Genomic DNA, 24,940 nt, shown 5'->3' with positions numbered 1-24,940 from the left:
GGAGCTTCTCAGGCACAGGGACCCCGTGTCCAAAGGACACGCTCTGCTCCTGGTGCAGCTTTCTTGGTGGTTTGAGGTCCCCAACTCTCTGCTTGCTTCCCTTTCTTTTTATCTCTTGAGAGATGAAAGGTGGTTCAGACCAGGGAAACTCCCTTTACATTGGATCTAGGTGGTGACCTGAGAGAGGGTGGTGTTGCAATTCCACCCTAATCCTCTTAACGTAAAATTACAATCACAAAAATGGAGGACAACCACACACGGCCTAACCAAGTTTATACACAGATTCTGGGGGGGACATAATTCAGTCGGTGACATTATCCAATCATCTATTTATAACACTATGAACTCAAGGGGGATCACTTTAAATTTTGGATTATAATCCCATACTACTTTATTTTGTTGCTTAAGCGATTCCACTTCAGCCCTGGGGAGCTCTTCGGTTGTCTCCTGCGTCCTTTCGACCTACCCCATCATGTGGGGGGGTTATTTACCGAGTTATTTCCTTATTTTCTGGCACATTTTGTATACTTCTGCACCCTCCTAGAATCGGCCATTTCTCCAAGGAGCCCGGTTCTAACTATCGGAGCGTGATTTGGGGAACCAAGATCTGGGCGCTGGGCGTGCGCGATTCCATTTTAACACACGTTTAAAACGTTTTCAAGACAGATGTTGAAAATGGAAATCCAAACGTTGGGTAGAGGTGGTGCGTGCCCAGTGCGGGGTTCAAAAGACCCGGCTGGACTGACCGGCGCGAGGGTCACTATCCGGGAAGTGGTTCCCAGAGGGCAAGCCTTGGGGATTAAGGTACGGGCTGCGGAGTTGGGGTGCTCCCCAGGGTTGGGGTGCGCTAGAAGCGTTGCCTGCAACTTTAGAACGTTTTCTTCGGTAGCCCAAGAGGGGCAGTGCTGGCGGGGGGAAAAGAATGAGATTTTGGAAAAGAAATCAGGTTTGGAACCGGCAGTTCCCCCCACGGGACAAGCCTTGGAGCTTCAGTTTACCCTCCAATGAAGATTGGAAATAAGAACCAAAATATGGAACGCTTCACGAATTTGCGTGTCATCCTTGCGCAGGGGCCATGCTAATCTTCTCTGTATCGTTCCAATTTTAGTATATGTGCTGCCGAAGCGAGCACGGTTACCACGCTAGTCCGTCCCATATTTATAGTATCTCCTGTTCATCTCTTTACAGTAAAGGTCACTCTTTTTTTAAGGTTAGCAATCTATAAATCCTTTATATGACATTAGTACAACACATGGAGTAATAACAAAAAATTTTAAGAATAACTGCCGTGGAGAAAGTCCCCTAGTTGTTCTACCAACTAGAACTGCGATGGCTGCTGGGAAGATTTCCATGTAAATAAGCCACCGCATGCAAATTATGGCGCTGGGGCGGGGCCGTCCCAGAAGTCTCTGCGAAGCTGCGACGCCGCGCAGGCGACTCTTTGGTCCCGGGTAATATGGCGGCGCCGGAGCCCGCGGGTTAACGCGAGTGCGGGCCGTGGCCGCCCGATCGGCTTGGCGCACGGGCTGGCCAGGTGAGCGCGGCGCTGCGCGGGCCCGGCGGGGGCGTCCGGCGTCCGGACGTTGCTCGCGGCCCCGGGGAGCGCGGGCCAGAATAGGTGGAACCGGCGGGGGCGGGGCCTCGAGGGCCACCGTTCCGGGGGCGGGGCCTGCAGGGCCGGGGGGCGGGGTCTGGGAGCAAAGGGTGCTGGGTACGCGGCCAGCGCGCCGGGGGCGGGCCCAGGGGCTGTTACGGGAACTTGGGGTGGAGCCTGAGGTCCGCGGGGGTCAGGGCCTGGGGGCCGTGGGGGAATCGGGGCGAGGACTGCAGAGCAAATGCTGATGAGGGCGGGGCCCGCGGGTCAGGGGCGGGGCCCGCGGGTCAGGGGGCGGGGCCCGCGGGTCAGGGGGCGGGGCCGGGGAGGACGGGGCTGGTGGGCGGCCTGGTCGGGGACACGTTGGGGTGGGGTCCCCGGGAGGAGCCTGGGGAGACTTTGGGGTGAGCCCGACTCCGCGGTGTCACCAATCAGGGTCCTCCGTGTGCTGCCCTCGCCTCCCGCGGGCTCCTGCGGACAGCCGTCGGGCTCCTGTTTTTTGATTTTTTCCAGCCACGGCCCTCCAGGGCCCCGGGGCGAGTCCTCCTCGTCCACAGCCTGCCTGTGGGCCCCCTGCCCTTCCCTCCTCCTTCCTCTTGCTCACTCCCTGCTCACTCGCTGTAGCCACAGCCATGCTGCTGCCTTTCTCCAACTCGCCAGGCTTGGTCCTGCCTCAGGGCCTTTGCACGTCCTGTTCCCTTCCCTGGAGGCTCTTCCTCCAGATGTCTCCTGCCTCCCTCCTTCACCCCTGTGCTCACATATCGCTTCCCCACTTAAAGCTGCAGATCCTCCCACCACACACACACAGTGCCCAGGGCAAGGATTTGATCTGCTTTGTTTACTCCTGCGGTATGTCTAGGGTCCAGAGTGCCACTTGGCACACTGCAGGCGCCAACATCAATGACAAGCCCTCCCTCCTTCAGGAGCTAGTGACATCCGTGCTGTGTGGCAGGTGGCATAATGGACCTGGCTTACGTCTGCGAGTGGGAAAAATGGCCCAGGAGCACCCTCTGCCCTTCCGTGCCCCTGGCTTGCGCCTGGTCTTGCCGCAACCTCATTGCCTTCACCACGGACCTGCGGAACGATGATCAAGGTGCGCTGGCCGCACCACAGTAGTGCCCCTGGAGTCCTGGGGAGCCAGCACCGTGGGGCTCAGTCTCAGGCCTGTCTAGGACCCCGGTTCCACCCCTCACCCAGTGGGCAGCCTGGCCATTCACCCTGCCCCCTTGTCTATAACCTGGGGGCAGTGGGATCTCCAACCTCACAGGGATTCAGGGGGTGAACATGGAGACCTCTCATGCCTGGAACCTGCAAGGTGCTTGGGTTCACTCCCACGGGATTGAGTGGGGACGGGGGGTGGTGGGTCACTGAGGCGTATCTGGAGACTCACTCGCCCCATTTTCCATTCGGTCTTTGAACATATGGGTCACTGTTTGGCTTTTGAAAATCTCTGAAGTACACAGTGCCCAGGTCTCTCTCTGCCATCGTCTGCATAATATGTGCTCGTTAGAGAGAATTAGAAAAGCACAGAAAACTAGAACTAGGAAAAAGAACCACCTGTTACCTTCCACGGACAAGTGCTTACTGTTAGCGTTTTGGGTTCATTTTCTCCCATTTTTGTTTTCTGTGCCTTTTGTGAGAACGTGGTTGTAATTACATTGGCAGTGGTGTGTTCCCTGCCTGCCTCTCTCCTCTGGCGGGGTCACACACGCGCCTCACTGTGTCACCGTTGTCCTCAACGTGATTGATGGCAGCTCCACAGCTTCCCTGTGAATGGGGTCTTTGGTGGGCTGCTCAGTTGAGCCTGCCTGGGGTCCTCAGGGTGCTCCTTCAGGGCCATGCTGACGGTGCTCCGTACCACTTCCGGGCCATGCTGACCGTGCTCCGTCCCACAGACCTGACTCGTATGATCCATATCCTGGACACGGAACACCCCTGGGAGGTGCACTCCATTGACTCGGAGCACCGTGAGGCCATCACCTGCCTCGAGTGGGACCAGTCAGGTGAGGAACGGGCCCCGGGTTGGGCTGCGACATGCTCACATCTCCAACTGTAGAGTTGGGACTTGGACCTCCTGCCATCAGTCTCTCCTGCTCACTGTGTCCAGAGACGTTTCCTGAGCGCACCTCAGGCCTCCCGACTGCTGGGCCTTTGCCCAGGCCACGCCTTCCACTGGGCACTCCTCTCATACCGTCTGTACCCTCGAAACCTGTCCCCCCTTCCCAGGCCCCTTGGGAGTTTGCCCCTGCCTTCTGGGGAAGGTTTGTGATGCAGCTTTGTCCCCACAGGCTCCCGGCTCCTCTCGGCCGATGCTGACGGCCAGATCAAGTGCTGGGGCATGGCAGACCACCTGGCCAATAGCTGGGAGAGCCCAGTGGGCAGCCTGGTGGAGGGGGACCCCATCGTGGCCCTGTCCTGGCTACACAATGGAGTGAAGCTGGCCCTCCATGTGGAAAAGGTGAGTGGCCCACCTGAGTGAGTAGGTTGGTGGGTGAGATCTTGCCATCCTACCCATTCACCTGGCCACCTGTCTCCCCGTCTCCCACCACCACCATTGTCCCCTGATTTCTTGAGCCCTGGGCCTGGTTCACACCTGGGATGAGCACCTGGTTGTCAGTGGGGCTTGAAACGGGTTCTGCCTGGTTCAGTCATGGCCAAGGAAGCGTCACTGGAACAGTCCCAAATTTTTAAAGTTATGGTGTATCAGAAAGATAGCTGGAGCAGGAGCAGTTATTGGCCAAAGTCCTGTGTTTTGGTCATCTAGTGCCGATATAACAGAAATACCACAAGTGCATGGCTTTAACAAAGAGAAGTTTGTGTTCTTACAGTCCAGTAGACTGGAAGTCCGAACTCAGGGCACCGGCCCCGGGGGAAGGCTTTCTTTCTCTGTTGGCTTTGGAGGAAGAACCTTGCCATCAGTCTTCTCTTGATCTAGGAGCGTGGCAGTGCGGGAATCTCAGGCCCAGAGGACATACTCTGCTCCCTGTGCTGCTTCCTTGGGGGTCCCCATGTCCCTCTGCTCGCTTCTCTCTTTTATATGTCAAAAGAGATTAGTGTAAGACACTATCTAATCTTGTGTTGTTGTCATCAGGTGCTGTTGAGTCAGTTCTAGCTCTTAGTGACGACAGAACGAAGTACTGCCTGGTCCTGCACCGTGCCCACTGTCGTTATGCTTGAGCCCATTGTTGCAGCCACTGTGTTCATCCATCTCGTTGAGAGTCTTCCTCTTTTTTGTTGACCCTGTGCTTTACCAAGCATGATGTTCTTCTCCAGGGATTGATCTCTCCTGACATCTAATCTTGTGCATCTTATCAATATAATTGCTGCTAATCTATCTTATTATATTATAGTGATTGGAGTTACAACACATGGGGACATGACCTGAGATGAAAAATGGTAGACAATTATACAGTATTGGGAATCGTGACCTCGCTAAGTTGACAGATATTTTTGGGGGACACAATTCAATCCATAACACACTGCTAGAAACTTCATCTCCTTCTTAGAGAACAAGGGCAGCATACGTGTTGCATAGCAACCGGATCTCTTGCCCTGGATTTTGAGCACAGTCCGAAGCAGCGCTGCCCCACTTAAAGATGGCCACCATCTCTGCCACTTTGAATGTGTGTCACTGTTCTACGGTCCTGCCAGTAACCTAGTCTCATCCATCAGTCTCCTGAAGGGGCTCACTACGCCTCTTCTGAGTCTCCCATTCCAGGGTTTCCGCCTATAATTTTTCCCGTTCTAGGTACCTTGCCCGATTTACCAAATCGTAAAACTTTGAGTCTGTCCCTGTTTTGCGTTGTCAGCCATGACTGAACCAGTTTTAACTGATTCGAAGCGCTGGTTTTCAGTGAGCTACTCATTTAACTGGTGGCTGCTGTTTTCAGAATCCAGCGCACCTTTTGATTCAGTAACATCCCATAATTCCTCTCTGTGTACGTCATGATTCGACCCAACATCACAGTTAAGAGTAGGAGCCACCAAGGTCAAGGGGCTCCTGAATTTGCATCCTGCCTTGACGCCCCTGTTTGGCCCTTCCCTCATTGTAACGTGAGGCTCGTACAGGTCGTGGAGAGGATTCGACGCGTGAAGGCTCGAGCACACTTGACTTGGGGCTGCAGTTGTCGTTGCTCAGGAGACTTTACTACCTATGCGCGTTTGCTTAGCTGTGCCCCTCTCTGGTGTGTTCTTTGTGTCCCTCCCTGCCTGAGCCCCACTTGGCTGTCAAATGCCCCCTCCTGCAGGAAGTCCCCCTAGATTGATGCAGCAGAAGATGATCTTTTGTCCCTCCCCGTGTGTGTCTCTCTTGGTTCCCAGCAGAGGGCCTAGGGACAGCTGTTGTCACCAAGTGAATTGCGGGTGGCTGCAGTTCACTTAGCATCAGATTCAGGCCAGAGGGTGAGCTCTGGGAATGGGCCTCCCCCCATGCTGCGATCCCCTTTGGTCCCTTTTTTATCTTTTTTGTAAAAGCTTTATTGAGAGATATTTTACATTTCACAAAACTCACCCATTTAAAGTAAACACCTTGGGTACTTACGTATTCACTGAGCGTATAACCGTTACTGCTCTCTAATTCCAGAACATTCTCAGCACCCCAAAAAGACACCCCATACCCATTACCAGTCATTTCCCAGTCCCCCTCCCCCAGCCCCTGGCAACCGCTAAGCCACTTTCTGTCTCTGGGTTTGCCTATTCTACATTTCATATGAATGGAATCTAACAATATGTGGGGTTTTGTGGCCGGTTTCTCTCACCAAGCATAACGTTTTCGAGGCTCATCTGCATTGTGGCATATATCAAAGCATCATTGTTTTTCTGTCCGAGTATGTTTGCTTTTGTATCATGAAGGCACTTGTGCTCACTTAAAGCGCCGTTGAACCCAACGGAAGTGTGCAGTGTTGCTGTCAGGTGCGCATCTCCGTGGTAACCACTCTCACTGCCTGCCTTGCTGTGTCACTCTCTGAACCTTTTTCTCTCTGTAAAAAGTTTCTTTTTAAAAGCCTTTTGGTCTAAAACAAAGTCATACGATACACGCGTTTTCGTTACAATACAGCAAGGACACTTCTCTGCATCACAACCTGCAGGCTCACATCGTTGTTGTACGTCTTTTATCGACTCCAGAAATAAACAAACATGTTTGTCCTTGAGCAGATCTCTAGCAGTTCAGGAAACCCGTGGGGTGTACGTATCATTTACACATCGTCTGGTAGCTGGCTGCTGTCCTCAAAAAGCCACCCATTTAACTGGCGGCTGCTGTCCTCAGTGCTGCAGTGTCAGTACAGAGATGGTCAGGCCTGCAAAGCAGAAAATATTCACTCTCTGGCCCTTTACAGAAAGATTGCTGAGCCCCGTTGTACCTGTGTTCACTCTTTTCACCTTTACCATGGCCTCCGAAATAAAGACTGTCATTAGCTCAGTCTTACACGTGAGGAGACCGAGGGTCAGAGAGGTCTAGATCACACAGTGACTTCCGGAAGGGGGGTTGTTGGGTCACAAGGCAGACCCCTAAAGGCCGAGTAGGCTGCCTGTTTCTGACGCTCCCTAGTTTTCTAGCTGGGACCAGGTGGGCGGTGGGGAGGGTGACCCTCACCCTTGCCCTCTTCCTCCCTCCCTTCCTCCTCAGTCAGGCGCCTCCAGCTTCGGGGAGAAGTTCTCCCGTGTCAAGTTCTCGCCGTCGCTCACACTGTTCGGTGGCAAACCCATGGAGGGCTGGATTGCAGTGACAGTCAGCGGCCTGGTCACCGTGTCCCTGCTCAAACCCAGCGGGCAGGTGCTGACGTCGACCGAGAGTCTGTGCCGGCTGCGCGGCCGTGTGGCCCTCGCTGACATCGCCTTCACGGGTGGCGGCAACATCGTGGTGGCCACAGCAGACGGCAGCAGTGCCTCGCCCGTGCAGTTCTACAAGGTGTGTGTGAGCGTGGTCAGCGAGAAGTGCCGCATTGACACCGAGATCCTGCCCTCACTCTTCATGCGCTGCACCACCGACCTCAACCGCAAGGACAGGTTCCCTGCCATCACCCACCTCAAGTTCCTGGCCCGTGACATGTCGGAGCAGGTGAGTGTGGCGGCGGGGGCCCCTGGCCTTGGGGTGCCTGGGGACCAGACATGTGTCTCCTGGGGCTGCCGGGGCAAACGACCACACGCTGGGTGTTAAAACAGTATGGGTTTATCATCTCAGTCCTGGGGTCAGGGCTCCAAAATGGGTCTCACAGGCCTGAAATCTGGGTGTCAGCTGATTCCTTCCAGAGGCCTCAGGGGAGAATCGTCTCTGGCCTTTTGCAGCTTCTAGAGGCCCCGCGCTCCTTGGCCCGTGGCCCCTTCCTGCGTCTTCAGAGCCAGCAGCAGGCATCTTCCAGTCTCTCTCTCTCTGCTTCCGTCCTCACATCTCCTCCTCTGACTCTGACCCTCCTGCCTCCCTCTGGTGAGGACCCTGTGAGCATATGGACCCCCCGGGTGTCCAGGATTGTCTCCTGTCTCAAAGATCCTTGATGTCATCCACCTGCACGGTGGTGTTTCCCAGGCGCAGGCATGTTCTGGGGCTGCCATGACAGAGTACCACAAGCTGGGGAGGGGCGTAGAAGTAGCGGAGAATTTACTCTCTCACTTCTGGAGGCCAGGAATCTGAAATTGAGCTGTCGGCAGGGCCACGCTCCCTCCCGAGGCTCTAGGGGAGGATCGTTCCTTGTCTCCTCCGGCTTCTGGTGGCCCCAGGGGTCACTCTAGTCTCTGCTTCATCTTTGTGTGGCGTCCCCTCTGTGTCCTTTCTCTTCTTGTAAAGATGCTTCCCATAAGATCAGGGCCCACCCTTGTCCATGTGATCTCGCATTAACTAATTACACGTACAGAGATCCTAGTTACAAACAGCATCATACTCACAGGTGCTGGGTGAGGACTCCAGCGTGTCTTTTTGGGGGACACACACAGTTCACCCGTAGTGCCACGTCAGGCCCTACACTCACAGTCCCAGCAGTGAGGTCGCGGACGTCCATGGGGGCCACTGTACCAGGTCGCCGATTCCGGCCATCACCAGACCCCAGTGCGTCTCCCCAGCCCCGCTCCCCTTACCCCCGAAGGAGGGCGACTTCTGGGGAGACAGGCTCAGGTCTGGGAGGAAGGTGCTGGTGAGCCACGGCTGTTATGGGGATACAGAGGCCCTGTAGCTCGAAGGAGGGGTGCTGCAGACTGGGGTTGGGATGAGCACCTGAGGTTGGGGAGAACACCCATGCCTACCCCTCATGACCCCCACTACACCCCTCACAGTGACCCTCACCTGCCGTTCGCCGTGCCCTGTCTCTTGCCATGCCTGCCCTCACCTCTACGCCCTCACTACCATGCTCTAGTCACCAGGCCCTCACTCCCACGCCCTCACCCCCACACCCTCACCACGCCCTCACCCCCACACCCTCACCATGCCCTCACCCCCATGCCCTCACCACACCCTCACCACCACTCCCTCATCACGCCCTCACCACACCCTTACGCTCACACCCTCACCATGCCCATACCACGCCCTCACCCTGATGCCCTCACCACGCCCTCACCCCTGCACCCTCACCCCCACACCCTCACCACGCCCTCACCCCTGCACCCTCACCCCCACACCCTCACCACACCCTCACCCCCACACCCTCATCACGCCCTCACCGTGCCTATACCACGCCTTCACCCCGATGCTCTCACCACACCCTCACCCCCACGTCCTCACCGTGTCCTGCCACCCGCAGGTGCTGCTGTGTGCCTCCAGCCAGACCAATAGCCTCGTGGAGTGCTGGTCCCTGCGGAAGGAGGGCCTCCCTGTGAACAACATCTTCCAGCAGATCTCACCCATGGGTGAGTCCTGGGCTAGAGCCTGCCTGCCCAGCACACCTGGTTTTAATTCAGCATACCTAGCCTTTCTGAGTGCTTCAGGCATAGGGACTCACTTGTTCCACCCTCATCTCTCCCGCCACGGTGGGGCTGCCATCCTCCTGCCCTGCACATGGGGAAACTGAGGCTCAGAGCTGCTGCACCACTCGCCCAGACACCCAGCGGGTGGGCAGCCAGGCCACCTCTGTCTGATGCCCCTGCAGGTCTTGTGTCCAGGATACCACACGCAGACACCCCAGGCAGCAGGCAGAGCAGGGCAGGCAGACAGCAGGCCAGGGCCCTGGACTGCACTGGAAACCCTGGTTGGAGTGGAGAAACTGAGGCCCAGGGAGCTCAGATGACTGCCCGGGACACATACCACCCGGCTCACGTTCCCAGGGCCTTCTCTGCTGGGCCCTCTGCCGCCTTCCTGCCTTTGTCCTGGTAGCCCCTTGCCCAGTGTGGCTTCAGGAGCCCAAGGTGGCTGCAGCATGGCCCCAAAACCCCACCAAGACCACCACTTCCCCCCTCAGAGAAGATAGGCACTGCCAGAAAAAGCCACTCGGTTTTCACTCCCCCTGAAGTACGGGAGGAGACGACCCTGCCAGGACTGCCCGCTGCCCGCCTGGTTTGCAGGCCTGCATTTGCCCTGCACACGGCAATGTTTTCCTAGCAGAGGAGAGTGGGGTTTTTGCTAATGGACCCTGGAGTGGTTGGAACGTTCTGGAGAGCGCTAATCTGAAGCCGCTAATGAAACCGTTTGGAGACTGGGAGCAGCTCCTGCCTGACCACAGAGGTGGTTACATAAATGGCCTATTGTGGCCACTGAAGTAATTAAACACGGAGAGGGGCCCAGCCCCCCTGCCTGCAGGCAACATGCGTTACCCAGCAATTTGGGCTCCGTTAGCAGGCGGCTGGCTAAGGTTTGCAGTGGGGCGCCTGCCCATGTCAGCTCCAGGGCTAGCCAGGGTCCTTCCCACGCCCCTCAGCCTTGGAGTGGCCTTGTGGGGCCCAAGCAGCCTGGATTCCACCTCCCACTTCCTGCCTAGCTCCGCTGGGACTCCTAGCCCTGCCCCGTACCCCAGCCCCGAGCCTTCTGCTCCCCTTTTCTGGCTGGCCTCCCCTCACTTTCTTCCACCAGCTCTGGGCTAGGTTTTGGCCAGGTGTCCTCTCCCTGATGCCCCAGCCCCCAGGTCAGGCCCGCCCACAGCTGGTGGCGGGATGGGGGCTGGGGCGGGGCCAGGCTGCCTCTTCTGTCGTGTCCTCGTTTCTGTCGTGCCCTCGTTTCTGTCGTGCCCTCGTTTCTGTCGTGCCCTCGTTTCTGTCGTGCCCTCGTTTCTGTCGTGTCCTCGTTTCTGTCGTGTCCTTATTTGCTCCTGTCCTGGTTTCAGTTGGTGACAAGCAGCCCATGATCCTCAAGTGGCGGATCCTGTCGGCCACCAACGACCTGGACCGCGTGTCGGCCGTGGCACTGCCCAAGCTGCCCATCTCGCTCACCAACACCGACCTCAAGGTGGCCAGCGACACCCAGTTCTACCCTGGCCTCGGTATGGCATGAGCTTGGGAGCTGCCACGCTGCCAGGGCCCGTGGGAGTAGGTGGGTTCTGTGTACAGGGCCAAAGCCGTGGGAGCCTCCTGGCCTCGAGTCAGTTCCAACGAGGTGGTGGGTCCCCGCTGTCAGGATCTGCTAAGTTCGCAAGGATACGAGGCTGGCCGACAAAAAGCTGCATCCCTTCGTATGTAAAGAGCTGTTACAGACCAATTAGGGAGAGAAGGCATGGGAACGGGGAAGCAGAGTCTTGCCCCAGATCAGAAGCATCCCCTGTTGTAGGGACCGAGATGTCAGTCCCTGTGCCGTATCCAAGAGCGAGCCATTGTTGCTGTCCAATGCCGAGCCTCTGTTTACTCAGCTGTAAAGGGGACGGTTGATTCCCAACTCTCGGGGTTGGAAAGTAGGACCTAACAGATGTGATGGCCCTGACTCAGGCCCTCCTCCTCCAGTTTGTTGGAGAAAACATTTAGGTACCTAGTATCAACAACAGTCTCGGGGCTCCTTGTTCAGAACCTGGGGGGAGAGAGAAGCAAACACACAGTCCTTGGCTTGAAAAGTCCCTTTGTTTTCCACCCTTTTCACCTCCAAGCACCCCCTTTGTTAGCTTGTTTTGTCCATGAGCCTTCACATCGTGCAGACCACCTGCCGTCATTACAGAACAGCCCCCTGTGTGACTGTCGGCTGAATGTTAGGTTTCCAGGAGGCACTTTGAGGGGTGGGCAGCAGCTGGCAGTTGGCCCCCGGCCCCAGTGCCCATGGATGACTGTCTCTGAAGCTCTTGACCCTTGGGTCCTCAGCCTCTGCCGACCTCACACACCTGCTCCACTCCCACGAGGCCTTTTATGGTCAGGGTCCTGGATGTTTGAGGACCTCTGTGCCCCTAGGGTCGTGGTAGGGTCCTAGGCTCTTGAGCAAACCTGTGCCCCTGGTGCCATGGTCAGGGTCCTGGATGTTTGCGGACCTCTGCACCCCTGGTGCCGTGGTCAGGGTCCTGGATGCTTAAGGACCCCTGTGCCCCTGGGGTCGTGGTCAGGGTCCTGGACACTTGAGGACCCCTGTGCCCCTGGGGTCCTGCTGTCCCCTTTCCCGGGAGCGTGGGAGGTGTCACCCGAAGCCAGGGTCACCTGCCGCCTGACCTCGGGGGAGTCTCTTACTAAACAGAGAAGAAGAGAGCGGCTGTTGGGTGCTGGTAATCTCTCCCAAGGGGCTGGGCCCCCGGGTGGTGGGCTTTGGGATGGCTCAGAGTACACACATCCCCCACTGGCAGGCAGCCTGCTCCATCACAGCAGCCACCCCCATCATCCAGGGCTGGGCGACAGGGCGGGTCCCTTCCGCACCCTGACCCTCACATGTCCCCTGCCCAGGGCTGGCCCTGGCCTTCCATGATGGCAGCGTCCACATCGTGCACCGCCTCTCCCTGCAGACCATGGCCGTCTTCTACAGCTCCGCTGCCCCGCGGTCCGTGGACGAGCCAGCCATCAAGCGCCCTCGGACCACGGGCCCCGCTGTCCACTTCAAGGCCATGCAGCTCTCCTGGACCTCGCTGGCCCTCGTGGGGATTGACAACCATGGGAAGGTAAGTGCTGTTCTGGGCACTTCCAAAGCCATCCACCTGCTGGGGACCGGTGGTGACCACCATGCACAGTGGTCAGTGGCCTCACCAGCGAGGGAGGGGGCCCTCTGGGGACTCCCTCACCCCTCGCACACATTAGCAAGGTACTTAACCTCTGAGCCCAAGTTTCCTCATCTGTAAGACAGGATTAATGACAGTAAGATAACGTAACAAAAAAGTGTCAGTGTGGCCTGTGGTGCGTGGTAGGAGCTTCGGAAGGCACCGCTCTCGGGGTAGTTGCTGTGTGCTTTCAGATGTGGGTAGGTGGCTTCACAGGTACCACAGTAGCCGTCAGGGTAGTTGCTTCTCATGGCACGAACCTTACAGAAGTTTGAGAATTGAACATGATGGCGTATACAAGCTTAGCAAGGCCATTGGCGTGTGGTAGGTGTGCGATAGGTCTTTTCCTTCCTGTTGCCAGAAACACATGCTGGCAGCAGAGGGAAACACATGCGCCTGTGCACACGCACCCTCTCATTTGCCTGTGTGTGGGCTGTGGGCCGCCCCGCCGCGCACCCCTGCCCCCCGCCCTTCCCCTCACCGCACCCTGCCCCCCCGCCCCGTGCTGGCAGCGCAGAGTTGTCCATGAGAGAAGCAGCCCCAGCAAACTTCCGTCTGTCACACAGAGCCGCCCGTGTAGTCTCGGACCTGGGCTCACACCTCTCCTTTTCTCCATCCTGGGCGCCTCTGTGTGGTGGCTGCTGCCGTGGGTGGGGCACACTGTGCTCGGCATGGGAAGGCCTGGAACCAGTTTCAGCCTCTGCCTGTGTGGTGACCCTGGTGCCCCTGAGGCGCACCCAGATGGATCTGCCACGCAGCCTAGATGACAAGCCCACCCCCAGACGCACCTCAGGGCCAGTGAGAGCCCGTGTGGGCCCTGCCCCACAAGAGGCCTGGCTCCTGCCCCTGGCCCCAGCAAGTCTATAATGCCGGCCACGGCCGGACTCTGCAGAGCCACTGATAGCACCAATATTCCATGTCCTCCAACCACCCACTCACCAGGCACCACACAGCCACAGTGTGCTCGTGGGGGTGTGACCTACACCCTCCCTGCTGTCCCTGCCACACCCAGCTCTCTGCAGCTTACCCAGGTCTGCCATGCCCCCACGGAGCCCCACTCTGCCCAGCTCATCTGGGCCCCTTTCCTCCCAGCTGAACATGCTGCGCATCTCGCCCTCCCTGGGGCACACGCTGGAAGTGAGCCTGGCCCTGCGACACCTGCTCTTCCTGCTCGAGTACTGCATGGTGACGGGCTATGACTGGTGGGACATCCTGCTGCACGTGCAGCCCGGCATGGTGCAGAGCCTGGTGGAGAAACTGCATGAGGAGTACACGCGCCAGAGCGCCGCGCTTCAGCAGGTGAGGGGGTGGGGCTGGGCTGCCGGGGCTGGGCTGCAGCAGGTAAGGGGTGGGCCAGGGTGGGACCAGCTGTCAGGGGCTGGGAAGGAGGCAGGATGGGGCTGCAGCAGGTGAGGGGGTGGGGCCAGGCTGCTGGGGCGGGGCAGGAGGGGGCTGGGCTGCAGCAGGTAAGGGGTGGGGCCGGGGTGCAGGGGCGGGGTTGGCCTTGGCCCTCCCACAGGCGCTGCGCCTCTGTGCACAGGCTGCGGGGCGGCTTCCCCCTTTACTTTTGCCTAGTTCTCCTTGAGAAACCCTGGCGAAGTAGTAGTAGTCGTTAAGTGCTACAGCTGTTAACCAAGAAGCTGGCAGTTCACATTCGGCAGGCACTCCTTGGAAACTATGGGGTAGTTCTGCTCTGTCCTGCAGGGCTGTTATGAGTCGGAATCGACTCGACGGCAGTGGGTTTGGTTTTTGGTTTTAGTTCTCCCTTGCAAGCATGCAGTGTGTACGTGTGTTCAGGGGTGTCAGGGCCAGAATTCCCTTCCTCACCATCTCCGTGGTCCCTGGGGTGGTTGTGCCTGCCCGCCCGCTCATCCCGGCTGCCCCCAGGTCCTGTCCACGCGGATCCTGGCCATGAAGGCCTCTCTATGCAAGCTCTCACCCAACACGGTGACGCGCGTGTGCGACTACCATGCCAAGCTCTTCCTCATTGCCATCAGCTCCACGCTCAGGTCACTGCTGCGTCCCCACTTCCTCAACACACCTGACAAGAGTCCTGGTGATCGTCTGACCGAGATCTGCTCCAAGATCACCGACGTCGGTGGGCACCACCCTCCCTGTCCTGTCCCGCTCTCTGCCCAGACTTTCCTCGGGGTCCCCTCACTCAGCAGGCCCAGTCATGCTGCGTCCAGGATGGACGGCGTGACGCTTGGGCTGGTGAGTGTGTACGTGTGTGCCTGACGTCCTGGCCGGTCTGCTGACCGCTGGTCTCTCCCAGACATTGACAAGGTGATGATCAACTTAAAGACTGAGGAGTTTGTCCTGGACACGAACACGCTGCAGGCCCTGCAGCAGCTCCTGCAGTGGGTGGGCGACTTTGTCCTCTACCTGCTGGCCAGCCTGCCCAACCAGGTGCGTGCCCGCCCCCTCTACCCTGGCCCTTGTAGCCTTGCCCTCTCCTGGCCACGCCCACTTTCCCTCCTGACCACGCCCACCCTGCCACTCCATCCTGGATGCCTGCTTTCTCTCCTGGCCATTCCCACTCCTCCCTCCTGGCCATGCCCACTCCCACCTCACCCCATCTTGCCCACCTTCCATCCTGACTTCACCTTAGTCTACCATCCACTTCCCTTCCTGGTCTCTAGGCACACCTACCCTCCCTCCCTCCAGTCACACCCCCTCATCCCAGCCCCTGCCCATCTCATCTGGGGATGGTGGAGCCTAGCCCCGAGCCTGAGCCGCAGCAATGATCAGATGCTTCAGTTGCCGGTTAGCCTGCGGGAATCGGGCAGCCCAGTTTTCCCGGCTCTGCCTGCCTGGAGGCAGGAGGCTGGCCTGTTGCCTGTGTCTCTACCTGGAGACCACTGATACTGGCCAGCTCCTTCTCTGGGGTGGGACGTCCTGTGCTCTGTAGGATGTTGACCAGCATCCCTGGCTTTCACCCACTCTAAGCCAGTAGCAGCCCCCTAGGTGTGACAACCCACAAATGTTCCCAGACACCTCCCAGTGTTCCCTGGGGGCAGAATCGGCCTGGGTGAGAACCTCTGGATTAGGGGATTCCACTGACCAACACACTCTGGGTCCCACAGTCCCATGACTTGAAGGTCTAGGACACTGCTCACATCTAAAAACGACTGTCCCCCCTCGAAGGGCTCCCCGCTGCGGCCTGGGCACAGCTTTCTGCGGGATGGCACCTCACTGGGCATTCTACGTGAGCTGATGGTCGTCATCCGCATCTGGGGCCTGCTGAAGCCCAGCTGCCTGCCCGTGTACACGGCCACCTCGGACACCCAGGACAGCATGTCCTTGCTTTTCCGCCTGCTCACTAAGCTCTGGATCTGTTGTAAGACGCTCCCTGCCCCCCACCAAAACACAAACCCTGCTGGTTCCCACCCGCCATCAGAACATAAGCTCCCTCAGGTCAGACTGGCTGCCTTGGTCCCGCTGTTTCCCTAGTGCCCACCTCAGGCTCAGCACGTAGTGGGTCTCAGCACACGTCAGACCTGATTGGGCACCTGCATGCCTTACTTGTGTCACAAGGCTGTGTCTTGGTATACTGGCATCCCCCGAGCTCACTCAGGGGTTTTTAAATCAGAGGAAAGCAACATCCCAGAGGGGAGGGAACTTCTCGAGGTCCCATCAGCAGAGCTGGGGCTGGACTTGGTGCTGTGCGAGTGGGTGGTGCAGTGGACAGGGCACTGAGCACGGGTCCCCGCTGCCCCCCCCACAGGCCGTGACGAGGGTCCGGCCGGCGGGGCACTGAGCACGGGTCCCCGCTGCCCCCCCCACAGGCCGTGACGAGGGTCCGGCCGGCGGGGCACTGAGCACGGGTCCCCGCTGCCCCCCCCCACAGGCCGTGACGAGGGTCCGGCCGGCGGGGCACTGAGCACGGGTCCCCGCTGCCCCCCCCACAGGCCGTGACGAGGGTCTGGCCGGCGGGGCACTGAGCACGGGTCCCCGCTGCCCCCCCCACAGGCCGTGACGAGGGTCCGGCCGGCGGGGCACTGAGCACGGGTCCCCGCTGCCCCCCCCACAGGCCGTGACGAGGGTCCGGCCGGCGGGGCACTGAGCACGGGTCCCCGCTGCCCCCCCCACAGGCCGTGACGAGGGTCCGGCCGGCGAGCCGGATGAGGCCCTGGTGGATGAGTGCTGCCTGTTACCTAGCCAGCTGCTTATCCCCAGCCTGGACTGGCTGCCCGTCAGCGGTGGCCTCATCAGCCGCCTGCAGCCCAAGCAGCCCCTGCGGCTGCACTTCGGCCGGGCACCCGCTCTGCCAGGCAGCGCCGCCGCCTCGCAGCTCGACGCCCTCGCCAGGTGGGTGCCGCCTGCCTTGGGGCCTTCGGGCAGCTGTTTCATTCTGCAGGTTCTTCCATGTACCTCCCTGCCTTTAAATCTCTTTTGCCTTTTAGAGGACACCCGGCATTGTATCAGGGCCTATCCGGCTCTAGTGTGCCATTATTTAACTGACCTAGCTACGTTTGATCGTTTGTTGATGGATTAATCGGTGTCAGCGTGGGGCTTTGGGGACACACTGGGTGCCTCCAGGACAGACGTGTGCCCAGGAGAACTCACCCATCGTGGACAGAAATCCTGCCCAGGCCTGGCCTGTGGCAGCCACGGCCTCCCTCACGCTCTCCTCTCTGTCCACCCAGGGCGCCTGGCCAGCCCAAGATTGACCACCTCCGCAGGCTGCACCTGGGGGCCTACCCCACCGAGGAGTGCAAGGCCTGCACCAGGTGAGCCCCCACCTGTCTGGTCTCTCCCCGCCGGTGCTCCCACCTCCATGCCTCCAGTCTTCCGTTACTGGCTCTTAGCAGACTAGCCCTGCTTGCTACAGAATGACCCCAGGAAGCTGAGGCCCAGAGAGGCCACATGACTGCCAGGGTCACACTGCTACCACGTGGCTGAGCCAGGGTTTAGACCCCCCAGCCATGCACCCATACAATCAGGGAGGCCAGGAATGGACACCTTCTGGGGGGATGACCGCGGGGTGGGACCAGGTGGAGAAAGTCAGTTTGGGGTGGCAGATGGCGCAGGGAGCAGTATTCTTGGCGGGGGAACAGCATGTGCAAAGGCCCCACGGTGGGAGGGCTGTCGAGCAGGAGCATGGTGCTGTGGGCTTTAGAGATGGGGGGTGAGAGTGTGCTGAGTGCGGGGACAATGGGGGGCTTCCTTTGCGACCCACCCATCCCCTGCCCGCCGGCCCTGCCTGAAGGTGCGGCTGTGTGACCATGCTCAAGTCTCCCAACAAGACGACAGCGGTGAAGCAGTGGGAGCAGCGCTGGATCAAGAACTGCTTGTGTGGGGGGCTCTGGAGGCGCATGCGGCTCGCCTACCCCTGATGGTACCTCCAGGGGCTCAGGCACCCAGGTCTGTGGATTCCTAGTGGACATTAACAAAGGTGGCCTCCTCGCTCCACCCCATGCCTGTGATGGATCACTTCACATGCTCTGGGCACCCACTGGTCCGTGACAAGATAACCTGGCCTCAAAGGTGGCCGTTGGGCTACATGGGGCTGGCGCTTCTGTAACTGGACGAGCAGGTGAGGACACGCAGGCTGTGATTGGTATCCGGTCACTGTGAGCCTTGAGTTCTCTCCATGACCCTCGGCCCCTGATCCGGGAGGCAGCCACCCTGCCCAGCTCAAGGTTCAGCTCAGAGGGTCAGGACTGCCTGGGTGTCTCATTTCAAAGAGCCCAGATGACACTGGCCAGGATGCCTGCCACCTGTACCTGGCAGTGCTGGGGCCGCCCCACCGTGTGGTTCTGAAATTTGGCTGGCTGGGCCGGGAAGGGCGGCCCAATAAACCAACTGCACAGTCCTTGGGAGCCTGTATTGCTATCGCTGGCACCGCCCCCTCTGTGGAGCACCCATGGTGCACCCTGAACCTCCCTAGCCCTGCGATCACGGCGGGTGGGACTTTGACATCTCTGCACCTGTCTCTCTGTCTCTCTACCCCCACCATTTCTGGCATCCCAGCCCCTTCCCCAGGAGTTCTGCCTTCAGGGCCAGCAAACACTCTGACCCATTATGGCCCAGGTGGAGGCACAGTGTCCTGCCTGCTGGGTGGTAATTGGTTCTCTTGTTTTCCTTCTTAAAGGCACCACAGGAGGGCGGGTAGGCCAGGCACCCTGCTGGGTGAGCACTGAGCACAGGACGCCTGTCCTCACGCCGCCCGAAGCAGCACCGTTGGGTAGCAGATGGCCCAGGAGCCCAGTGCGACATGTGATTTCACCTCTCAGACCCTCAGGGTTTTTTTTTTTTTGAGAAAAAGGGGGCTCTGAGCCCTCCTCATGGGCCAGGCTTCATGTCAGGCGCCTGGTAGGTGCTGGGCCTCAATGTCCAGGGGGCATTTCCAGCCTGGGCCGTACCCTCTGTCACCTTCTGGTCACTGTCCAGAAGAGTAAAGTGAGGCCAGCACCCCCCTTCATTGTTTTATTTGAACCTGGGAGCACTAGGGACGGCATGCTCTGGGTTTGAGTCCCAGCTATGCCACAACCTGTGTGAGCTCAGGGGTGTCACACAGCCTCCCTGAGTCTCAATTTACCCTTCTGGGAGATGGGCCGTAAAGCAGACATCAGAGGGTCTCCGTGCACCTCTGTTGCGGCCCAGAGCAGCGTCTTACGCACAGTAGGCCTTCAGGTGCCACTTGGGACATTAACCAGACCAAGAGGGAATGGCCGTGGGGACACTTCCCACACAGGCCTCTCCCTGGGCCTCGGGTTCCTTCCCCACCTTCCAGGGAATAAGGGCACCGCCTTGTGGCCACAGCGCGGAATGGCATCTGGCAGCTTCCCATTTGGAGGGGCGGTCAGAGGCGTCTGGTCCCTGGGCTGTTGCCCATGCAGGCCCCTCTGCCCGGAGCTCCGTTTTTCCACGTATTCTCAGTGGAAGCGCTTTGCTTTTATCTCTGGGTGCCTGCCTCCCCCCTCTTTCTTCCGGGTTCCTGCATGCAGTGAGCGCTCAGTAATGGCAGACTGGATGCAGGACTGAATAACTTTATTGCTGGGTCCCCCACAACCCTGGTGACCGCTGACCCTGCCCCGGGTCCTCTTCAGGCGACCTCGCCCTCGGCCATGACGCGGTCGATCCAGGCCACGTAGCTGGCCGTGCGGGTGTAGATCCCGGGCTTCTTGGGGTTCCCGCAGACGCGCGAGCCCGACGTGACCACGGCCTCGGCCACGCCCCCGCAGACCAGCGGACCCCCGGAGTCACCCTGCGCGGGGTGGGGCCGTGAGCGGGGGCTGCCACGCCTGCCACGTTCCCGGCCGGGTTCCCAAAGCCGGAGCCCCTCCTTCTGCTCCAGGCCCCCCCGCCCGTCTCCCCCCGCCGCCGCCGGCCAGAGACCTCCAGCCCCTTGCAGTTCGGCCGGTTCCTCTGGGCCCCGCGTGTTCCTGGCCTGCCAGTCTCTCGGGCCTCGGCCCTTTCTTTCAAGCCCGCACCCACCGAGCAGGCTGCAGCCTGTCTCAGTCCCCACACCTGGGGCTCCCAGCCCGCCTCTTCTTTCTCAGACCCCCCCTCGGTTTCCGTCCCAGGCCCTGTCCCTTAGTCACTCTGCAGACCCCGCCCCATCCTCGTCTCCATCCCTCCCGCCCGCCTCCCCGCAGACCCTGCCCATTTCTGCCCTTCCCGCCCCCCCGTTAGACCTGTCCTGCCGGTACCTCGCCCTCTAGGCCCCGCCCACTTCCTGACCTTCCCTCCTGGCCCCGTCCCGAGGCCACGCCCACTTCATTCCTGCCTCCTGGCCCCGCCCCGTGGGCCCCGCCCAGTTCGTGCCCTGCCCTCCTGGCCCTGCCCTCAGGCCCCGCCCATGTGCCCCACCCACTTCCTATCCCTCCTGGCCCTGCCCTCTAGGCCCCTCCCACTTCCTGACCTTCCTGGCCCTGCCCCTTAGGCCCCGCCCACTTCCCTCCTGTCCTCTTGGCCCCGCCCCTTTAGGCACCGCCCACTTCCTGCCCCTTCCCTCCCGGCCTTGCCCCTTTAAGCCCCGCCCATGTACCGCCCCGCACCAGGCCCCGCCCATCCTGCCCCTCCAGGCCCCGCCCCTCACCGTGCAGCTGTCCCGGCGTTTGCTCTCCGCACACATCATGCGCTCGGTGACGGCGCCGTCGTGGTAGATGCGCAGGTTACAGGTGGCGCGGTCCAGCACCGGCAGGAGCACGTGCTGCAGGCGGTCGGGCCGGCGGCCGGTGTGACTGACCACGCCCCAGCCGGCCAAGTCGCAGAGTGTGCCGGGCGCCACGTCGCGGTCCTCGCGCTGCCAGGTCAAGGGGCGCACGGCGGGGCCCAGCGCGGCCTTCTCAGACAGCTTGGGGGGCAGAGGCGGGAGTCAGGGCGGGGAGGGGGTGGTGGGGTGGTGTGCAGCAAGAGGGACCGAGGCTAGACTCGGGGACTGGGGGTGGAACAGGCAGGAGAGGGAGGGGGGGTCAGCTCTCGGCGCAGCAGGAGGGACTGCGGCTAGACTCGGCGGGACGGGGCAGGGAATGGGGGCACAGGGGCCATGGGTCCCGGGCGCATCAGGAGGGACTGCGGCTAGACTCGGTGGGACGGGTCAGGGGGTGGGGGCACAGGGGCCATGGGTCCCCGGCGCAGCAGGAGGGACGGCGGCTACACAACGCTGACCTGCAGCAGGAGGAGGTCGTGCTCGATGGTCTCCGGCCGGCTGTCCGGGTGGGGCACCGCGCGGCGCACGTCATACAGGCGCTTGGAGGCCTCGGGCTGTGACAGGGAGTGCGCGCCCAGGAGCACCTGCACCTTCCCGCCGGCCCTGGGGCAGGCGGGGTCTGCGGTCAGAGCTGGAACCCCCTGCCCACCCCCAGCACCGCTCCCCCGTCCAGCGCCCGCGGCACTCACGCATCCTCTAGGCAGTGCGCTGCGCTCAGCACCCACTGCTCGGCCACGAGGAAGCCGCCGCACACGTGCATTCCGTTCACCTGCACCGAGGCCATGTAGGGCCGCGCGTGGGACTCGGCCTCCCTGCCCCCTAGGATCCGACCCCGGGGCTGTGCCGCTGCAGGTGGACGACAGGGCATTGAGGACTGCGGGGAGGACTGCACACCTTGGGGACGTGGATCCAGCTTGAAGCCCTCAGACACCCAGGCTGTGCCATCATTTCCATCCTCCCACCCAGGGTTGCAAACTCAGATTCCTGGGGACCAGGCAGGAATGCATGAGAAGTCAGATAGGACAGGGAGTGCTGGGGCCTGGGGCAAAGGCCACACTTGCACTCAGTGCCTCACTGCTTCAAAGTAAACCTAAGAAAAATGGGGCTAGCCAAGCCGAGTGGTCCGTCCTGCCAGCCTGGTTAGGCCAGCAGGCCACCAGTTTTCAACTGTAAAATTTCAGATTCTTGAATCTGCTGCGGGGAGCGCTGAGACTCTGGTTTCAGAAGATAAATTCTGAGAATTCCTCAGCTTTTAAAGCCTTCTAAGGAAATTTTTTTTTTTTTTAAGGAGGAAACCCTGGTGGTGTAGCGGTTAAGGGCTATGGCTGCTAACCAAAAAGGTCAGCAGTTCAGATCCACCAGGCGCTCCTTGGAAATTCAATGGGGGCAATTCTACTCTGTCCTATAGGGTCGCTATGAGTCTGAATCGACTCAACGGCAACAAGTTTGGTTTTTTTGGGAAGGAGCCATGGTGGTGCAATGGTTAAGTGCTCAGCTGCTAACCAAAAGCTTCCCGGTTCAAAACCCACCCAGTGGCTCTTCGGAGAGAGCCCTGGTGATCTGCTCCCATAAAGACACAGCTTATGTGGGCACCACGGTTTTGGGGAACATCTAGCTCAACTGGCATAGTATAGTTTATAAAGAAAATATTCTACATTCTTCTTCGGTGAGTAGCATCTGGGGTCTTAAAAGCCTGTGAGCGGCTGTCTAGGATACTGCACTGGTCTCACCCCATTGGGAGCAAGGAAAAGTGAAGAAAACTAAAGACACAAGGGAAGGATTATTCCAAAGGACTAATGGACGACATCTACCACGGCCTCCACCAGGCTGGGTCCAGTACACTCAGATGGTGCCTGGCTACCTCCACCAACTGCTCTGACAGGGATCACAGTAGAGGGTGCCGGACAGAGCTGGAGAAAAATGTAGAACAAAATTCTAACTCCAAAAGAAAGACCAGACTTACTGGCCTGACGGACTGGAGAAACCCTGAGAGTTTGGCTCCCAGACCCCCTTTCAGCTCAGTAATGAGGTCACTCCTGAGGTTCACCCTTCAGCCAAAGATCGAACAGGCCCATGGAACAAAACAAGACTAAAGGGGCGCACCAGCCCTGGGGCAGGGACTGGAAGGCAAGACGACGGAACAGGAGAACTGGTAATAGGGAACCCAAGGTTGAGAGGGGAGAGTGTTGACATGCCATGGGGTTGTTAACCAATGTCAAAGAACAACGTGTGTACTGTTTGATGAGAAACCAGTTTGTTCTGTAAACCTTCATCTAAAGTACAATTAGAAAAAAAAAAAAGATCACAGCCTAGGAAACCCTATGGAGCAGTTCTGGGGGTCGCTATGCGTCAGAATCGACTCAACACAGCACAGAGCAGCAGCAACAAGCATCCACTGTGGGGGGCTGAGACTCTGGAAGGCTGGGGTTCCAGACTCAAAGTTCTGAGAATTCCCTGGCTTTTAAAGCCTTCTAAGGAGCCCTGACAAAACTCAGTCGACTTGACGGCAGTGGGTTTTTTTAGTGGGTTAAGGAGCCGTGGCTGCTAACCAGAAGGTCAGCAGTTTGACTCCACCAGCCACTCCTTGGAAACCCCATGGGGTAGTTGTACTCTGTCCTGTGGGGTTGCTATGAGTCGGAATTGATTTGGCAGCAACAGGTTTGGTTTTTTTGTTTTGTTTTGTTTCGGTAAGGAGACCTGGTGGTGCAATGGTTAGGTGCTCGGCTGCTCAGTGAAAGTTCAATGGTGCCAATTTACCAGTGGCTCCACGGGAGAAAAAACTCGGCAATTTGTTCAGGTAAAGATTACAGCCTAGGAAATCCTATGGGGCAGTTCTACTCTGTCATTTGGGGCCGCTAAGAGTCAGAATTGACTCAGTGACACACAACATTCAAACGGACTCTGCCCCTCCCTACTTCTGCATGCCTGCTGGGGCTGGGGGTGGTCCTGTTTGTCCCACCCTCCTAAGGCTGGGGACCCCAGGCCCAGATCCACTCACCACACACTGCGGCTCCTAGAAGGGCCAGAGCCATCAGGCGCACAGAGATGTCCACCATCTTGCTGATGTGTCCACGACACTGACCAGGCAGGGCCCCGGGGGGGCTTTTATGAGGGTGGAGTGGGGCAGGCAGCTCCCACAGGCCCCATCTGCTGGGTGGGCAGCAGCCCAGCTGGAGAAAGGGGAACATGACCTCTTCCTTCCTCAGCAGGGGAAGGGACAGAGGGCTATCTCCTTCAACACTTGGCACCTAGAGTAGAATGGGGGTCCCTTCCCCTCTGTGAGCCTGGCCCAGGCTGTCCCTGAGAGAGGGCAGCCCCTCAGGATGGGGAGCGGGCAGAGAGGAGGGCTGAGCCCTCGCTCCAGTCCCCCACCCGGCCCTAGAGTGTCCTTCCAGCCCCAGGGTTACACAACAACGCTGGAACCCACAGTTTGTAAACAACCACTTCCTCACCCTTCTGCCCCTCCCTTCTTTTTCTTCCTTCTCCAACTTGAAGATGCTGTGGGGGTAGGGGGAGGTCACCCAACACCCTTGTCTCCGCAGCCTCTGAGGCCTGACGCACCAACAAGTAAAATATTGGAAGATGGTGTGTAGGGGCAGCTAAATGCCAGTAAGAAAATCAAAGTCAAACTGGGTGGAGCCTTCAACAACTGGAATTTAAATGCCAAGTTTAGGGGTATCTGCCTTTAGCTATGGCTCGATCTAGGTCCCTGAACAATGTTGGACCTCTGCCTCTGGCTTCTCCTTTCCTCCTTGATGGTTTCTCTCCTCACCAGGCTCCCCTCTTGTGACTCCAGGAGCCCCAGCCTCACCCTGGAGGCACAGCAGTCCCCTCCCAAAGTGAAGGCCTCATTCTCCATCACTTTAGCCAAAGTCTCAGGGCTGCCTCTGACTGGCTGAATTTGGATCACATGTCCCGTCCCAAACCAATCACTGTGGGCAGGAGATGGGCATGTTCTGATTGGCCGAGCGTGGGTCACGTGGCCCTCCGTAGGTGATGGTGGGTCAAGCTTTCTTGGACCCAGAGGGCGGAGGCGCTGGGACAGAAGTGGGTGGGTGTCATGTCTGCCCATGTGAGCGCAGCCACGTAATACTTTTCCCTCTGCTTCGTTTC

General features: G+C 59.2%; 2 protein-coding genes and 1 non-coding gene across 11 annotated transcripts; 1 reads left to right on the top strand and 2 right to left on the bottom strand.

Moving 5' to 3' along the window:
• Positions 1-1,025: 1,025 nt before the first annotated feature.
• On the bottom strand, positions 1,026-1,132 carry LOC126074102 (U6 spliceosomal RNA). Its single transcript, XR_007516910.1, has one exon. It is a non-coding gene; the product is annotated as a U6 spliceosomal RNA (small nuclear RNA).
• A 285-nt stretch (positions 1,133-1,417) lies between these two features.
• On the top strand, positions 1,418-19,479 carry MED16 (mediator complex subunit 16). Of its 8 annotated transcripts, none has more exons than XM_049876074.1 (15): positions 1,418-1,534; positions 2,547-2,687; positions 3,490-3,597; positions 3,883-4,052; positions 7,221-7,652; positions 9,322-9,427; positions 10,834-10,989; positions 12,359-12,570; positions 13,759-13,965; positions 14,554-14,764; positions 14,942-15,075; positions 15,814-16,006; positions 16,761-16,977; positions 17,316-17,399; positions 17,879-19,479. In XM_049876074.1, the coding sequence occupies exons 2-15, from the start codon at positions 2,555-2,557 to the stop codon at positions 18,003-18,005; spliced, it is 2,490 nt and encodes an 829-aa protein (XP_049732031.1). In that variant the 5' UTR covers positions 1,418-1,534; positions 2,547-2,554; the 3' UTR covers positions 18,006-19,479. The 8 variants fall into 8 exon arrangements, with proteins under 8 accessions (XP_049732031.1, XP_049732030.1, XP_049732037.1 ...); XM_049876073.1 differs by having other exon boundaries at positions 2,518-2,687; positions 17,879-19,477; XM_049876080.1 differs by lacking the exons at positions 16,761-16,977; positions 17,316-17,399; positions 17,879-19,479 and adding exons at positions 16,517-16,577; positions 16,639-16,737 and having other exon boundaries at positions 2,518-2,687.
• Positions 19,480-19,645: 166 nt separating this feature from the next.
• On the bottom strand, positions 19,646-24,218 carry CFD (complement factor D). 2 transcript variants are annotated; one of them, XM_049876082.1, is made up of 5 exons: positions 23,826-24,218; positions 21,517-21,721; positions 21,286-21,430; positions 20,714-20,971; positions 19,646-19,879 (listed from the first exon to the last, which is right to left on the bottom strand). In XM_049876082.1, exons 1-5 carry the CDS (start codon positions 24,013-24,015, stop codon positions 19,718-19,720), a joined length of 960 nt encoding a protein of 319 aa, XP_049732039.1. In that variant the 5' UTR covers positions 24,016-24,218; the 3' UTR covers positions 19,646-19,717. The 2 variants fall into 2 exon arrangements, with proteins under 2 accessions (XP_049732039.1, XP_049732040.1); XM_049876083.1 differs by having other exon boundaries at positions 21,517-21,673.
• Between the last annotated feature and the right edge of the window lie 722 nt (positions 24,219-24,940).

The sequence above is a fragment of the Elephas maximus genome, chromosome 3 (genome assembly GCF_024166365.1).
Source record: "Elephas maximus indicus isolate mEleMax1 chromosome 3, mEleMax1 primary haplotype, whole genome shotgun sequence".
NCBI classification, from domain to species: domain Eukaryota; kingdom Metazoa; phylum Chordata; class Mammalia; order Proboscidea; family Elephantidae; genus Elephas; species Elephas maximus.
The sequence above is the reverse complement of the archived record's forward strand: the minus strand, read 5'-3'. Positions and strand labels throughout refer to the sequence as shown.

Coding starts and splice junctions, on each gene's coding strand:
- MED16 (XM_049876074.1), top strand. CDS start 2,555: ATGGACCTGGCTTACGTCTGCGAGTGGGAAAAATGGCCCAGGAGCACC. Junction 2,688..3,489: donor CCTGCGGAACGATGATCAAG/GTGCGCTGGCCG, acceptor TCCGTCCCACAG/ACCTGACTCGTATGATCCAT. Junction 7,653..9,321: donor CCCGTGACATGTCGGAGCAG/GTGAGTGTGGCG, acceptor TGCCACCCGCAG/GTGCTGCTGTGTGCCTCCAG.
- CFD (XM_049876082.1), bottom strand. CDS start 24,015: ATGTTCCCCTTTCTCCAGCTGGGCTGCTGCCCACCCAGCAGATGGGGC. Junction 21,431..21,516: donor GCGCACTGCCTAGAGGATGC/GTGAGTGCCGCG, acceptor CGCCTGCCCCAG/GGCCGGCGGGAAGGTGCAGG. Junction 20,972..21,285: donor ACGACCTCCTCCTGCTGCAG/GTCAGCGTTGTG, acceptor CTGCCCCCCAAG/CTGTCTGAGAAGGCCGCGCT.